This window comes from Perissodus microlepis, chromosome 1, assembly GCF_051167445.1.
Source record: "Perissodus microlepis isolate ML-2025 ecotype Zambia chromosome 1, ASM5116744v1, whole genome shotgun sequence".
Lineage (NCBI taxonomy): Eukaryota > Metazoa > Chordata > Actinopteri > Cichliformes > Cichlidae > Perissodus > Perissodus microlepis.
The window spans coordinates 15017042-15033594 of NC_140461.1; the positions used below are offsets into that span (position 1 = coordinate 15017042).

The window sequence follows — 16553 nt, forward strand, 5'->3', positions numbered from 1 at the left end:
TACGTTTGTGTGAACTAAACATAATATCAATATGCATACAGCTTTAATTGTTTTGGGTCCTTTCACTTTTAAGTCAAGGAAAAAGCAATTACAGATAAAGACAACATAGAAATGCTGGCTAATTAATTTGTTGAGATACAAGGGAAACTAAAACTAAACTAAGGGAAAACTAAATGAGAGCGAGAAAGAACTAAAATAAATGAGACTGAACTGTTAAATGAGTAAATTTTGGAGATGAGCATAGTTTAAATGTGTAAAGCAGCACTCAAAGGCACAAAATAACTTCCTGTGGGAAAATCCAAGTATGCTCTGCCATGCTAATGTAGCTGAGAATTAAAGCTTAGGGAAGTAAAGAAACAGTAAGCAGCACTGTTTTGCTGTGAAAAAAAAATCACTTAAAAAGATGAGCATAAATCAAAGACTTGGCTGGAATAGCTCAGGGTAATTTAATCAACCCACTGCTCGTTCTAATCATGACTAATGATATATTTGATCAGGTATCAGAGGACATAGATAAATCAGTTTTCATTGACAACACAGCCACCTGGAAGAGAGGAAGGGAGCATGCAGCAGGTTGCAAATAAATTACAGGAAATAGGCAGATACAGATGTGGGCAGCTATGTGGTGATTCCTTTTTTCTCTGGAGAAAATGAAAATGATGCAATTTACCAGAAAGCACACAAGAGATGACTGTTTTACCCATACAAAGCAGATATGACAGCAATAATCATGTTACTATGGTGAACAATCTCACAGAAAGAAAAGTTTTGTTTTACATAATCTCAGTTCTGACAGTCAGTCAGATTTACTATACAAAGCACCCCCACTATATTATTGCCTAGAAGAGAAGGGGAGAGAAATTAATTTGTACTGGAAAATGTGGGTACGAGAGGAAATGGACGAGGTGGAGCTGTCACTAGGTAAACTGGCATATTACAGCAAATACTATGCTAAACTGCCTACTGCATCTATACAGCAGTTTGGCTTCATAGTAGAATAGTACAGGTGCTGCAGTGCCCTGCCTTCAGTCCAGACTTTTCACCAACTGAAAACATTTGGAGCATCATGAAATGAAGAATACAGCAAAAAAGGACTTTTAAGCAGGTAGAAACCTCTATCAGACAAGAATAGGACAGTATTCTGCTCCCAGAAGCCCAGCAGTGGGTCTCCTGTTACCAGATGTTTACAGATGGTTGTTAAAAGTAGAGGGGATGCTACACAGTGATAAATACGGTTCTATCCCAGAATATTGAAACCTGTTGCTGCCTTCAAAATTAAAATGACCTCTAATTTTTGACAAGATGAAACATATTCACAGAATAGTAAAATGTCTCTTTAAAAAACCCCAAAACGTTTTATACATCTTCTATGTTCTATAAAGGGTGAATTTATGAGATTGCTACCATGTGTGAGTGATCTGGGATTGTTTGGTTATGTCTGGGAAAGTTTATATCGTCAGCCATTGAAGTCGGCGTTGAGTTGGAAGAGGTATCGTGTGTACGCGAGACAAATCAGGGTCACCTTTCCTGTTTATATCTTTTACCCTCTTCGTTAAAGTAGGTCTATCCTTTCCAGCGGACTTTCTGTTGGTCAGTGTTTGGCAGCTGGTGTTTTCACTTCACCCGCCTGCCAAACGGACATTTAGCGGCAGATGACAGCGACAGGCGGGGTTTTGGTAGCTGTTCGGTGATAAGAGATAAAGTGGGTAAAAGGTGGCTGTCAGGAACAGATAAAATTGACAGCAACGGTCTAAAAGCGACAATGTAGCGGTTACAAGCTGTACGGGAGGACACGGTGTGTTGGCAGACCGGCTGGATGTCCAAAAATGTTTCTCCTGGTGGACTTATTGAACCAGAAACATATCGACACCCTCAAAGACTGAGTCCGGAGAAAGAAATACAAAGAGATTTATTTTTATTTTTTGACGGAATCATCAAGTATCATATATTATCTGGTAAACAGCTGTGAAATAGGACGATGTGTCTTTTAATACGCGTGCCAGGCTGCACACACAAAGTGCATCTATCCAGGTTGAAGCTAATGCATTCTAGGTTGTTATGGCTGGAGCATCGTCCGACCTTCTCAGCTGCCCTCCGGAGGACGAGGCAGTCATCCGGGCTCAAATCCTCACTCCATCCGACCCTGGCATTCCCTGTGTGGGCTCCCAGGCCCTACATTACGGTCTTACCGCGCAGCCCCCTCACGGGTGTCCCTGTGCTCTGCTCACACAACCAGACTCTCGCTCGCACACCTGTTGCCTTTGCTAGCTCTTCAGCGGCCTCTACACCCTCACCTGCCGGATCAGTGAAGACCCAGGCGGACACAGAGAGAAGCCAGGCCCCCACCACGGTCCCCCTGGAGGATGTTAAAAGGATTTTGAGACTGGCTCACCCGGAGAGAGGGAGACTGGCAGGTAAACTTTATGTGACTTTTTACCTTAAGGTGTAGCCATTAACAAAAACCATCAACAACATAACTGGATCATTAACTTTAGGTGTTTCACTGACAGAGTAAAAAGCATTTCTTATTTTTAAAGTGCTTTAACCTTAATAAAAACAAGGTGTCACTTTTATTGTAATTTTAGAAAACGGTGTCTGATACTCCCTTTTGTGGGAAATATACGTTGATTTTGCATTTATAATTTAAATATCACTGACTCGCAAAATGTGGACTGCTGTAGGTGATTTATAATCATTTAATTTTTAAAAAAATTTTTTTTAAACCAGACATGACGTGAATGTATTTTTAAACTTAAAAAAGCAGTGCTAGGGATTTAAAAGAATAGTAGGCTTGAACAGTAGGAAAGACTTCAAATAAAACAGGTGCCCAAAGTAAATGTGTTACTGTGGAATCAGTTAATTTTTTTTTTAGTTAAGTTGAGTGCCAAATACATTATATGCATGACAAACCCCACACTCTAGATCACCGTCTGTGAGCTGTGATGCTGCTCTGTGACATGTGCTGCAGAGTCCTAAAGCGTTGTAAACAATGATTTTGGTGCCCAGCTGATAGTGTCTCTATCTGCTGACACACTTTATCAGTTACCTTTAGGATATTTACAGCATTATGAAAGTTGATCCTTTTCTTCTTTTTTCCTGATGCCCACAAAAAACGTGTTAGCCTTCTGCTCAGTTTAAATTTCAGTTTTGTTCACAAAATGGGCAGCAATGTCAGAAAATGGACAGATGTCTATTAACCAAGGCAATATAGACTTACTGTCCTAACCATACACAGCTCATTCATGCTTATGTGCATAGCTGACACCCTTAGGTCCATTTTAAGCCTGGAAAACCCCGCTTATGTTGTGTAAATAGCTGTGGATTATTATTATTATTATTATTATTATTATTGGTCTGAAAACCTTCAAGCTCCCCTGGAGGTTTTTGCGTGTCTGGTTAAGTTTCAGAGCTGATGGTGTTCTGGCACACTTCATTTCTTCTGTTCTCTGGATTGATGATGGCACAAATATTACAAAAAAGAAAATCACAAATCTATTTCTGCTTGCCAAAGCTGACCTCACACATTAAACAAGAGGTTACTTCCTGTTTCTGTGGAAGTTCATTTGTAGTTTTATAAGGTTTTCGTAAGTCCTCCTGTTTCCCAACCCTCATGTCATGTGCATGCAAGCGTAACAATCAGTTGAAGTGAAACAGTGTCTAAACTTTTATCATGTTTTTTGTAATCAGTCACAACAGGTCACCTCACTGTACTTTACAAAGTGGTCATTGTATTTTCTTTTAGGTTAGGGTTGCAGTTCTTTAGGGTTCACAATTCTTTAGTATCTCTGGCTTACATTAACCTCATCTGATCTCATGTCGAGACTGCGGCTGTACATGTTGAAGTCAAATGGTATTCATTGCCTACTATAAACCTTTCTTGCTCCTCTTTGCTCTGTTTAAAATATCTGTGACATTAGAAAAACCACCCATAGTAGTTGTGTTGGTATAACTCTTTCAAAGAAGAAGATAAGACTTTGTTTAATAATTTCTAGCCCTGGGTTTTTATTTTTCACACATATTTAAAATGTCACATTTTTGCTTTGGTTCTGATTTTTCTCTCTTTTTTTGTTGTTTTATCCACCACAGCTGCTATAGGCTTCCTGACTGTCTCCAGTGCAGTAACGATGTCAGCTCCCTTCTTCCTGGGCAGAGTGATTGACACCATTTACGCCAGTGCATCAGACGCCGAGACGATGACGGCCTCGTTGACGTCGCTGTGTATCATGCTGGCGGGGGTGTTTCTGTGTGGTGGAGCGTGTAATGCCGCCAGAGTCTACCTCATGCAGTCCTCAGGTGAGATTTACTCACCTGACGTAAACAAAGGCACTTAATTGGGTAACTATTAAAAAATTAAAAACACTGGACAGCTGAGACTACAGTTAAATTTGAGCTCTCTCCTCATGGTCTGTGCATAAATCTTCATAGTTCAGGGAAATAATCCAAACAACCATTTAAGGAATTATTTATTTAAGAGATTGTTTGCAAAGAGTTGGATCTAAAGGTCAGTCTTACAGTGTGACCTGAAGGCTTTGATGTGGTTGTGTTACCACAGAGAGCCTCGTGTCTTGCCCTGTTTATTTATTCAAAAACATAAATGTCACAACTACAAAGAGGTGGTTTTATGGAAAACTTAGAAGCTTTAGTTACTTTTGCCAGCCATTATCCCAGCACAGAGACTTCCTGGAGTCTCTGCTTCTTTTTCTTTCTCAGCCAAGAGTAACATTAGAGTGTTGGGGGGTGGGATGAAGAGCAGGACGTCCCAACCTCCTGTCTGGCTGAGGCTGTGTGGCTTCTTTTCGTACTTCTTTACAAATTCTAAAGACATGTCAGGTTAATATGGAAATCTAAATTGGCTGTAGATGTGAGCATGTGTGTTACAGGATTTACCCAACCTCTCAATGGATGGATGGACATGAATGAGGGAATCTCCCGAAATGTTATTCTATCTCTTTAGTTAATTAATAACACCTGTAAACATTTAATTTACAATTGGCCAAATACTTACCCAAACATAATCAAGTGTGAACCAGACTTTTTTCTGGCATGGCCAAGTGCATGTAATTTTGCACAGCAGCAGTTGCTTTCTCCCTCTCTGATCACGTTTCCCGTCTCTCTGCAGGGCAACAGATTGTTCGTAATCTCCGTGCCTCCGTCTTCTCCTCCATTCTCAGACAGGAAGTGGCATTCTTTGACAAGAATAGGACTGGCGAGCTTATAAACCGTCTCTCTGCTGACACGGCCGTGGTGGGCCGCTCAATCACAGACAACTTGTCAGATGGGCTGAGAGCCGTTGCCCAGGCAGCTGCTGGTGTCAGCATGATGGTGAGTACATCCCCTCAGAGTGTGTTGCTCTTGTCCCTCAGGTCAGATCGGAACCCTCTATTATTGTTTTTTGTTTGTTTGTTTTAATTCTTTATTTGCAGTTGATATTCATAAATGCAAATTCGGAGCCAGTACGATCTCATATCTTCTGTTGGCTTTTACAGAAATATGAAAGTCTCATGTAATCTGTTCTGGGAGAGATGAAGTGCACACACAAAGTTATGAAGAATTTTCAGAGCGACTTCGAAGTGATGATATAATATATCTATCCACTCATGAATTGTGGGTGCTTTAGGGAGCAACCAGTGTCTTTAGTGAGTGCTTTTTTTTTTTTTTTTTTTTTTTTTACAGGCAGATATCAGAATATCAAATATGTATTCATTAGAGTGTATCAGAGGAGAGCTGCAAAGGTAGATGAGTGTTAAGTATGTGTTTCAGCCCTTTGTGAGAAGTGAATTAGTGAATGTCTGCCTCATAGGGCCTCATCAGCTGACATTCCCAGAATATATGCCAGTGATTGGTTTCCTGGAACCCACACAGCCGCGTTGAGAATCTCCTCCTGCAAAATGGGCTTTCTGTTGTGGTGTGATAAACAAACAAATTAAATATGCCAATTCAAATTCTTTCACTATCCGAGAATATGTATATTTCCACTGAAATTTAATACATTCAACCAGTTCTCATTTGATATTAAGAAATTGCTCCTTTTTTCCCTGCATTTCTCTTTAATGATTCCATGGTGTGAATATATTTATTTATTTAATTATTTGGTCAAACGCTTTTTTTTATAAATTTTAGAGATGTTGCCCTTAGTTGAATCACTTTGGTAAGCATCAAGGAATATTTTCAATATTGGGTCATTAAGATCTAGTCTGTGTCTAATGGTGTGTTCAAATATCTGAAAAAGTCCTGTTTTTCACGGTGACAGACCTTCCTCAAACTTGATCCATTTCATTAGGCTTAACCTCAGCATGTATTTGTAATTTATCCTCTAGTTTATCTTCTCTTCTTAAAATATCCCAGACTTTCAGCTGAACCTTGATCCATAGATCTGTACATTATTTATAAGTCAGGTTTTATATGCCACTAGTGCACGCACCAAATCCAGTGGTATATAAAAAAATAATACGTAAAACAGTTGGGCTTCCACCAAAGGAAAATCACAATGTGATGTTTTAAAAATAGGTTTTAAGTTGCTCAGTCATAAATATTTTTTGTCATAAAGTGTCCAAAAACAACAGAAAAATGCTAAAGTGTATTTTAAATAATATAAAAAATACTGTACGTCTACATGAAGACCAGCTGGGAACCTGGAAAAACCCTGTGAATGAGGGAGGAAGCATAAAAAATTGCTGATTAAATAACTGTGTAATGATTACTATGGACATAAATATTATAAAGTCAGTGTCCTGGAGCCACAAAGATAATTATCCTCCTCAGAATGAGCCTTTTGAAAAGGCACACACACAGCGGTGAAGTATTTTGCTCTTATCCATGTGACTTCTGGAAGCAAAGAATTGTTGGAAATGTCATCTTCAAGCTGAAATGTCACATAGTTCCTGTTTAAAAAACCTTCCTTGTATATCTCTCATGCTCTCGCTTACATTAAAGCTCTGTGTTTTAGTCATCGAGCAGCACTGGAGCAGAGCATGTCTGCTTTTGTTTTTTCACTACCAGGAAGTGTCTGATTTTGACTTATTTTTTTTATTATTATTATTTTTTCTGTGTCTGATCTGCAGCTTCTCATTCTCTGCTGCGTGCTTGTGGTCACAATGCTATTGTTAGACTATAAAACTGTTGTACAGCAGGTTTACCAAAATAATTATTAGCATGAGGAAATGAGTGTGAGGAGCTGCCACGTCTCTGACAAACAATGCTCATTACTAAAGTCACAAAATGTGTATATGTGAATATAAATCATGTAGAGTTTTGACAGAGAGGTTGCTAAATTGTTGCTTGCTTACTGGCCTTTTAATGAACTGGTTTATCAGTAGTTCATTCTACCCATTTTCATACTTAATAAGATTTTCTTCATGGTTTAACTTCTTCCCCCTTTAAAGAAAAGAAAACATGACACGTGTTTATGATCAACAACAGGTATTTTTACTTCTTGTAAGGAAGTAAATGTATTTCCACTTTTCGTAAATGGTCAAGGAAATGTATGGAAGTAATTACCGTAATCAGCTGTTAAACTGGGTGGATCACAGTATCACAGATGACAATAGCTCCATTAGCTGTCTAAGTCTTGTGATGTGTCACTGTGACCTCACTGATTTAAATGCTTTCACGCTTAACAACAAAAATGAACTGCTACACCCAGATTTCTGCACAGTGGCTTCTACAGTGGATTCAATCAGATCAGAGCAAAACCGGCAACTTTTTAAAATTTTAACACAAGTTTAACTTTTACTTACCAACTTAGGATGGTAAATAAGTAATAAATATATTTTCTTTCATGTTTTGCATCTTTATCAAACTCTTAAAGATCATCAGCCGTGTTGTTACTGTGAAACCATTTTCTATGAACTTCCTTCACCAGAACTCCTGTTTTCGCTTCTTTCTCTCTTCTTCTAGTTCTACGTCTCGCCCAGTCTTGCGAGCTTTGTGTTGCTGATTGTTCCTCCTATGGCCGGTCTTGCTGTCATCTATGGCAGATACCTTCGCTCAATCTCCAAGCGCACACAGGACGCACTCGCACAAGCCACACAGGTACGCAAACAGACCGACACCGCATCTGGGTTAAACAACTTGAACTTATATTACTAGGATTATTGTTATGATTCAGTGTTTTGGTTTTTAAGGGTAGTTACCCAGTGTTTCAAAAAAGATCCCATGTAAGTCCTACAAATAAAGTTTTCAATTCTTCACAAAATAAATATTATTAAATATAACAATAATTTGATAGGTTAAATAATAAAAAGATACAATAAAAGTAAAAATAAGTTGAAAATGTATAATAAAGATAAACTACAATATAGAGCCATGTAAATATATGACTATAGTGCATAGCTTAAATAGTTTACTAAGTGTGGTGAATGTAATTCAAAGTGGCTTTGAAGGCAGTCAGTATAACAGAGTGTTGTGCAGTAGATCCTTAGTTTTGTGTACATGTCATATAAGTGCTTTGCTTCCTTAGGTAACTTAATTAAATGGGCAGACAGAGTAAATTTGCTTGTTGATAATTTGATTTTCAATCAGTGAAGTCCTAATAAAATCATGTTTGTGTGTAGTTGGCAGAGGAGCGAATCAGCAACATGCGGACAGTCAGAGCTTTCGGTAAGGAGCTGTCAGAAGTCGACAAATACACACAGAAGACTGACGACGTCCTCGGCCTGGCTAAGAAGGAGGCTGTGATGCGGGCTGGTTTCTTTGGAGTGGTGAGTACGTTTGTGTCCTTTCAGTGATGCAAATCAAATACGTTAGCAAATGAGGTGTTGCACTCAAGCTTCTGCTTTTTGCCCCCATAGTTTGAGCTTGTCACAATCAAGGAGGTGTTGCACCATAATTGCCGTTTGATTCAGTTCTCCATACAACGACGGAGAATATTTAAACCAGCCTGTGTGCATTAAAAGTTAAATAAAGCGCAACGCAGCATGTCCAGCGTTATAGCTTTTAAACAGTTACGTAGTCTATAAAACCTGCACACATGTCTTCTCTTTTCATAGCTTGGATTACTCTCCTTCTTTTATGAACGTGATCATATATAAAACATTTAATCAACACCATGTGATGCACTGTCAACAACAAACATGCACTGTGTGTTACCTTTTATTGCAGGGCTGATGAGTTTGTTTGTTGTGAGGCACCAGATAAATGTGCAATATTTGTAACAGCCATTAAGACAGAGACTGGTGAGAAAACTCAACATTTAGCTTGTTGTGCTGGTTCCCTAATAGATGATTATCAGTGTAATTGAGGAGCAGTGGTCCCAAATGTTATGTTAATTAGATAACATGTGATCGGTGTGTGTGTGTATTTCAGACTGGTCTGAGTGGTAACATGATGATCCTGTCGGTGCTCTACAAAGGAGGCCTTCTGATGGCCAGTCAGCACATGACTGTGGGAGAGCTCTCATCCTTCCTCATGTACACCTTTTGGGTGGGCATCAGTATCGCAGGTAAGATGTACATATTCATACATACATACCAGTGTATGTAGCATGTGGATGTGCAGTTGCTAACAGCACGCTGGTTTTGTGTTTTACTTGCAGGTCTGAGTTCGTTCTACTCTGAGCTGATGAAGGGTTTTGGAGCCGGGGCCAGGCTCTGGGAGCTGCTGGACAGAAAGCCTGAGTTTCCTCTAAATGGTCAGTACACGCAACATCTTATTATTCTGATTTATACCTGCGCGTGTTATGTTGTACTACTACTCACTCCAAGTGTATTTGTATAATGCCCGAGCAAATTTTACCTCTAAAGTCAAGTTCAAGTGAGTCTTGGACCAGGTCCATTACACCAGAGATGCCACATACCGACCAGTGAAATGTAAAGAAGTGCAATTTAACAGTACCTCTCAGTTTTCCTACATTATAAAGTCAGAGTCAGCATGACTCTTTGTGCTTAAAGTTTTAAGAAATAAATACAAATAAAAGAAAAGGCTCTGGTAGTTCATAGCCCAGACTGTGCTATAATTATAAATCATAAAGAAAATGTCTTTTTTTTTTTCCTCATTGTGGACCCAATGTCGATAGTGAAAAACAGGAACTTAATTGTTTATATTGTTTATCTATTACTTAATTACATTGGTTCCCTATCAGTGGCCATGGGGAGGTCTTATCGTGTGTGCGTGGAAAGAGAGGAGTTGAGATGCTCAGACAAACCGCTGCCTCTTTGGGCCTCGGGTGGTTAACGAAGTGCAGGTCAGCAGGAGAGCGGGGAGGAGGGACGATCAATTTAATGGGACTCTGGTTTGTTTGGGGAGCTGAGCAATAACTGCTCTGAAACCTGAGTACGTGATCTTAGCCTGGCCACAGAACTCTCGAGTGGTTTTGTTTGTGGCCGCAACTTAATCTAACATCGAACTGATCCGACTACCAGGTCTGCTCCTCGAGTTTGAGCTAAACGGCTCCTGTTGCCGGGTGTGCTTTAAATTCTGGGGCAAACTGGAGCAAACAATTTGTAGCAACCTGCCTAGTTGTGCTAATGTTTCTCTCACTGTTGTATGAACTGAAAACACAGGTCCCTAATTTATTTACAGGCCACAACTGAGCTTCAAGTACAGTAAAACTTCTCAGATGGAGAAGCGTCAGAAATGCAAATCCTGACACGTTTAGCATTTTGCTTTCATTTTTCCTAAATGAAATAAATAACCTAAAGCAAGTTTTCAGACTCTTTTCAAACCAGAACAAACTGTAGGTCAGAAACAGATGCTTTTATAAGCAAAGTATGACCTTGTTGCATAGAAGTGCGTTTACGCTGTATATTAATTTTCAGAAGTTTTATTGATAGTTTCAAGTTGCTTCTATAAAACACAAGTCGATTTAACATTTCAAACATCTCTCCCAGAAACATTCAGCTCAAATTTACGTGTTTAAATGTAAGATTTCTGTTTAAAATCAATCTCGAGTCGAGTTTTAAGCTTTAAGGTTTAATACAATAAAATCCTCTGCTCCTCCACAGAAGGTAAAATCCTCCCAGCAGACCAGCTGAAAGGCCAGCTCAAGTTCTGTGATGTCTCTTTTGCCTACCCGACACGTAAAGAAGCCCCCATATTCCAGAATCTGAATCTCTTGGTCCCGGCCGGTAGCATCATGGCTGTGGTGGGGGCGAGTGGATCTGGGAAATCATCCATGGTTTCACTTCTTCTCAGGCTGTACGACCCCGATGCTGGTGAGAACGAGCTCGTTCTGTCCTCTCCGCCGTGACTGTAACACTTGAAGCTACTGATAAAGTGGATTTGACATGGATGTTTTTGTTCAGGTGTGATCACCATAGACGGTCATGACATCAGGGATTTAAATCCTTACTGGCTCAGAAGTCACATTGGAACTGTTAGCCAGGTAATACTTTAATGGTTAACTTGTTTTATACAGCAGATATAACGCACACCACACAAGTTAAATACGGCAAAAGCAATGCATAATGTGTTACAATACATGACCTCTCACCCCTGCTGCACTTTTCGCCTCCCTCTTGCAGGAGCCGGTGCTCTTTTCCTGCTCTATCAGAGAGAATATCGCCTATGGAGCGACGGATCCAGATGCTGTAACCACAGAGGACATCTACAGAGCAGCCAAAGTAGCCAACGCCTATGACTTCATCCAGACGTTTCCTAAAGGCTTTGACACTGTGGTGGGGGAGAAAGGAGTGCTGCTGTCAGGTGAGGAACCAAATCAACTATTTATGAGCCGACACTACAGAAAATTTTATTTGTGAGACTTAAATAGGAACTATTTTTTCATCTGTCCAATTCCTTAGACATTTATTTGTGTTTTCCCTGTCTGAGTTCAGTGTAGTGCCTTAGACTGCTCTAAATGCTCCCAGTATAAGATCAATTTAAAAAATATCTATTTAGCGCCATGAATTAAATATTTAAGAGTAAAAATATGGAGCTGAACATGAGCACAATAGACCTCATTTAATTTGTTTTAATTACTGAGGAAGCATGTTCAAAATTCTCATCATGAATGGATGGATTTAAACTCCAAAATCATTTTATGTTTTAATATTTGATACTACCTGTTCAGAAGCTGGTTTTTAGACTTTAAACTCCTTAAATGGGCGCAGGTTTCTTTTTTTGAAAGCTCGCGCTATCAGAGCATCATTTCATTATTTCTTTCTGGGGTTTTTAGCTGCTGTTGACTAACTTGACTCTGACTGTGCACATAATTACCTTGTGTCTGTTTGTCAGGTGGTCAGAAGCAGAGGATAGCCATAGCCAGAGCTCTACTCAAGGTAAATAGACCGTAATTGTTTTACGCATCTATAATCATTGCATTCACCGAAAAACTTGAGTAGATTTATTTAGACTAGAATCTTTTACTTTTTTTCCAGATTTCCTTTTTGTGTGAAATGGTGTCTTTTAATCATATTTCTGGTTTCTTTCCACAGAATCCAAAGATCCTGCTTTTAGATGAGGCTACCAGGTGAGAGACGGAGGAATGATTAAAGAATTATAACTCATCATACTTTGTTGATTTGTTTGTCATTGTTTGCTCATCTGAACATGAATACGGATTGTAAGTAACCTGTGATAGAAACTTAGTTTAAAGATGAATATTAATTTATTTTAATCTTCATCTTTCTGTAGTGCGCTGGATGCTGAGAATGAGTTTCTTGTCCAGGAGGCTTTGGAGCGTCTGATGGAAGGTACACTTTACCCGCTTTGCTTTCCCTGCCTTTCCTGTTGCGTCACACATACGTAACCACACTTCTATTTTATTTCGTGCTGTTGTCGTCCTTTTAACAGGGAGGACAGTCGTGATCATCGCTCACCGTCTCTCTACGATTAAGAACGCGGACGCTGTTGCTGTGCTGGACCAGCGGCGCATAGCTGAGTGTGGCCAGCCCACTGAGCTGCTAGGAAACAGGCAAGGACTATTCAGGAAGCTGATGGAGAAACAGGCGTTTCTACAGGAAGAGCAGCAGCGAGCACTTATCTGATAGGACAGGGAGCACGGACGCGTGAATGATAGAGAAATCGGGAGGTGAGGTCAGTGTCTGTGATAACCTTTGAACTCCAGTTGAAGGGAAGCCACTGGAAAAAATCTAATTTTATTTAAGGCTGAAGCTTTTCTTTCTGTCTCGTTGCTGAAAAGACTGCCGTACATAGCATCACATGTGGATCACTCAGTACTTTGAAAATATCTCATTTTATGCTGAAGAAGGTGAGATTAAGAGAAAGGACTTATAACTACAGTTTTAAGGGAAAAGCTCAAATCCTGTTTTCTATCATTCAGACATTCAGGAGGAATTTTGAAGAATTTAAATGTGACACTGTGTCTGCGTCTGGATTTTATTATTATTATTATTATTATTATTATTATTATTATTATATTTTTTTTTTTTTTTTTTTTTTTTTTTTTGGTCAAGTTACCAAAACAGTCCAGATGGATTTTTACAACTCTGCTAAATGTATATTTGTTTTTGTCTCTCTACAGCTGATTTTTTTTCTATAAAGACTTGAAGCGTTTTACTGTCATATTAGAGTCTAAAGAACTAATGAAACAAATGAGCAGCTATATATATATTTATATATACGTATGTGGTGTTTACACCCTTGTAAAACAGGACTGAACACTATTTTAATACATTTTGATTAATGTAAGCACATTTGTCAGTTTTAGCCTAAACCAGTTAGTTCAGTTACACTCGTGTAACTGTTTGTGTTCAGGATTTAACTGACAGCCTTGAAACTGTTGAACTCTACTGTCTTTGATTGTCAAATGTAATACAAATGAGTTCAGATGCAGGGTAAAACTGACTGAGGCTGCTGAGCAGACACTTTTATGTTTGGAGATCTGCTGCTCTCAAGGAGGAAGGACACTGGAGTCAAGTCAATAACGTCTGTGCGAGTCTGCGTATCATCAAAAAGTCTATTTCACTGTCAGAAATCCACATTTTCAGCATCTTATATAGTTTTCAGAAAGCTATGCAGTGCAGATGAGAGTTTAACCTTTCAATTTGGAAAAGCCGAAAACGGCATTGCACCTTTAAACATGTGAGTGTACATGTGAGCACAGATGACGCTGCTTAAAACTGCCTATGTGGCACAATCGTCTCCTCTGTGCACAGCCGGGTGTTTACTGGATGTGCACTTGGCTGGCTTTAAGTTCTCTATAAACATGCAACCATCTACATGTAGCTACAGTGCTGAATCAAGTTGCATAGAGACACAGACTCAGAAGTGATGACACTCCTGCATAAATATTAGGTTCATAAATGCCCTCTTCACATCTCACTGAGGTTCTGTTTGAGAGGATATTCCTTAATTTTTAACCCAGACATTTAAATGTCCTGAGGCCAAATTCCCTGCTTCTCTATCAGAAACAGTTCCTTTTGATTTGTCGCTGTAGAGCCCAGTTAACCTTTGTAACGAGTAGCTGGGAACATTACTGATTACAAGTCTGCATTAGTTACTAAACTCCTTTTATATTTCAGTGAGTGAGGAAAAAACAAGCAACATGAAGGACTCGTATAATAATTTATCACGTATCATTAATATAGATGTTATAGTGCTGTCTTACACATACTTGCTGTTTGTTACATTTGGACACTCTGGTCCATTTTGAACTAATTAATCGTTGGAAACTGTCTATGACAACTGGCTAAAATATCAATTTAGCTCACAGTTTGTAGGCAGTGATGTGAGGTGGCTCATAAGTGACACTAATGCAGATGTAGTTTTAGGGGAAATTAATCCGGCATTGATCTGCAGTGACTTATCTTGTGTGTCACTTTTAGAGTTATTTATGTATTCATTGCAGCGTGTAGACTGTGTTTCAGGTGGATTTTATCTGTGTGTTCTTTATGTTAAGTATATTGAACACAAGGTGGTTTATTGTGGACCCGTTTCTTCTTTATCATTTTTTTTTCACTTTAGAAGGAAAAACAATTTTACTCAAATCACATTAGTTTCACATCATTGCGACATGTTAGTCCACATTTTAGAGCTAAGTTTACTTGAAAAGTTGCCTTGAATGTCTTTTTGCTAAACTGAAGAAGCTGCAGAGTAAATTCACTCCACACTAAAGTAAATGCTGAACGTCCAGCTGACAGCAGGTCTATGTGCTCACACAACTCACAGCTGCAAGTTTCTTTGTCTTTTTCTAACTTGTAAATAATGAGATATAAATATGACACGGTGGGTTTTAATGATTTTTTTTTTTTTGTGGTCAATAAATTATGATACTTCTATGTAAAGATAAATAAAGTAAAATACTAATAAGTTGCTCTGTGTGTGTGTGTGTGTGTGTGTGTGTGAGTTTTTATGTGAATTTTTTTGTAAGTGGTTTGTTATCATACACAGCTACTAGTCCCCATAGAATCAAATTACACCAAAAGTCACCCCAGGGTGCTTAATATTGTAAAGTAAAAAAAAAAACATAGAAAACCCTAACAATCAGATGAACCCCTATGTACTTGGTAACAGTAGGAAGGAAAAACGTCCTTGTAACAGAAAGAAACCTCCTGTAGAACCAGGCTTGGGGAGGGGCGGCCGTCTGCTACGACAGGTTTGGGGATCTGGGGAGGGAGATGGGACAAAAAGACACTGTGAAGAGAACCAGAGATCAATAACCAATGATTAACCTGCCTTTTATGCTGCGGGTCAAACTGACCTGTTTTAAAGTTAAAGAATCGAAGGGAAAAAATTTTTTAAAGTATTTTTAACCCCCGCATGTTTATATCACATAGATAGTGTTTGGGTCAGTTCGACCTGGCATTCAAAGTGGTTGTTAAAGGGGTCAAAATCTATTTGTTTTATGTGCAACTGTGAGACACATTTCACCACACACACAACACTCCCTACACATGAGGTTCTATTGACCTCATGTGTAAACCGCATGAATGCAGGTGGCGTTATGACTTTTTCCTCCACCCACATTGAGGGGACACTCGCCAGCAAGAGCAAAACGTGTAAAGAATAATAATGGATTGGATTTATATAGCGCTTTTCAAGGCACCCAAAGCGCTTTACAATACCATTATTCATTCACTCACTGGTGGAGGCAAGCTACAGTTGTAGCCACAGCTGCCCTGGGGCAGACTGACAGAAGCGAGGCTGCCATATGGCCCTTCTGGCCAACACCAGTAGGCGGTAGGGTAAAGTGTCTTGCCCAAGGACACAACAACCAGGACAGAGAGCCCAGGGATCGAACCCGCGACCTTCCGGTTACAGATGCGCTTCCCAACCCACTGAGCCACGGTCGCCCTCTGCAGTGGAGTCCTAACAACATTCCACAGCTACATATGAGACATTCTCCTGTCAGAGTTTTACCGAATGAACAGCAGAATAAAGGGCCATAGCCCTGAAAGCTCTAAAATTCAACTTTGATCATAGAGGAGGAGGATCTGTCTGCAGATGAAGACCATCGTGAAGTTAATTCTGAATGTGAACCAAATAAAGAAACTGATTTATATTTCTACAATCATGACAATAACATCAAAATGGTGAAATAGTCGTCTTCATCCTCAAATAAACATCAGGCAAAAATGCATGAAACATAAAGATGACCTTTTTGGCTCCCAGAAACAAATCTAAACAAAACCACATGCATAGCATAGAGGAGAGAG

The 16553-nt window shown here is 39.3% G+C and overlaps 1 protein-coding gene across 1 annotated transcript; it reads left to right on the plus strand.

Annotated features, from left to right (window-relative positions):
• Positions 1-1380: 1380 nt before the first annotated feature.
• Positions 1381-15199, plus strand: abcb10 (ATP-binding cassette, sub-family B (MDR/TAP), member 10). Its single transcript, XM_084931449.1, has 14 exons — positions 1381-2414; positions 4087-4293; positions 5120-5322; positions 7897-8031; positions 8553-8699; positions 9304-9439; positions 9533-9628; positions 10941-11150; positions 11241-11320; positions 11460-11640; positions 12172-12215; positions 12372-12406; positions 12571-12629; positions 12730-15199. The coding sequence occupies exons 1-14, from the start codon at positions 1979-1981 to the stop codon at positions 12921-12923; spliced, it is 2163 nt and encodes a 720-aa protein (XP_084787575.1). The 5' UTR covers positions 1381-1978; the 3' UTR covers positions 12924-15199.
• The last annotated feature ends 1354 nt before the right edge of the window (positions 15200-16553 follow it).

Coding starts and splice junctions, on each gene's coding strand:
- abcb10 (XM_084931449.1), top strand. CDS start 1,979: ATGTGTCTTTTAATACGCGTGCCAGGCTGCACACACAAAGTGCATCTA. Junction 9,440..9,532: donor GGTGGGCATCAGTATCGCAG/GTAAGATGTACA, acceptor TTTTACTTGCAG/GTCTGAGTTCGTTCTACTCT. Junction 11,641..12,171: donor GAAAGGAGTGCTGCTGTCAG/GTGAGGAACCAA, acceptor TCTGTTTGTCAG/GTGGTCAGAAGCAGAGGATA.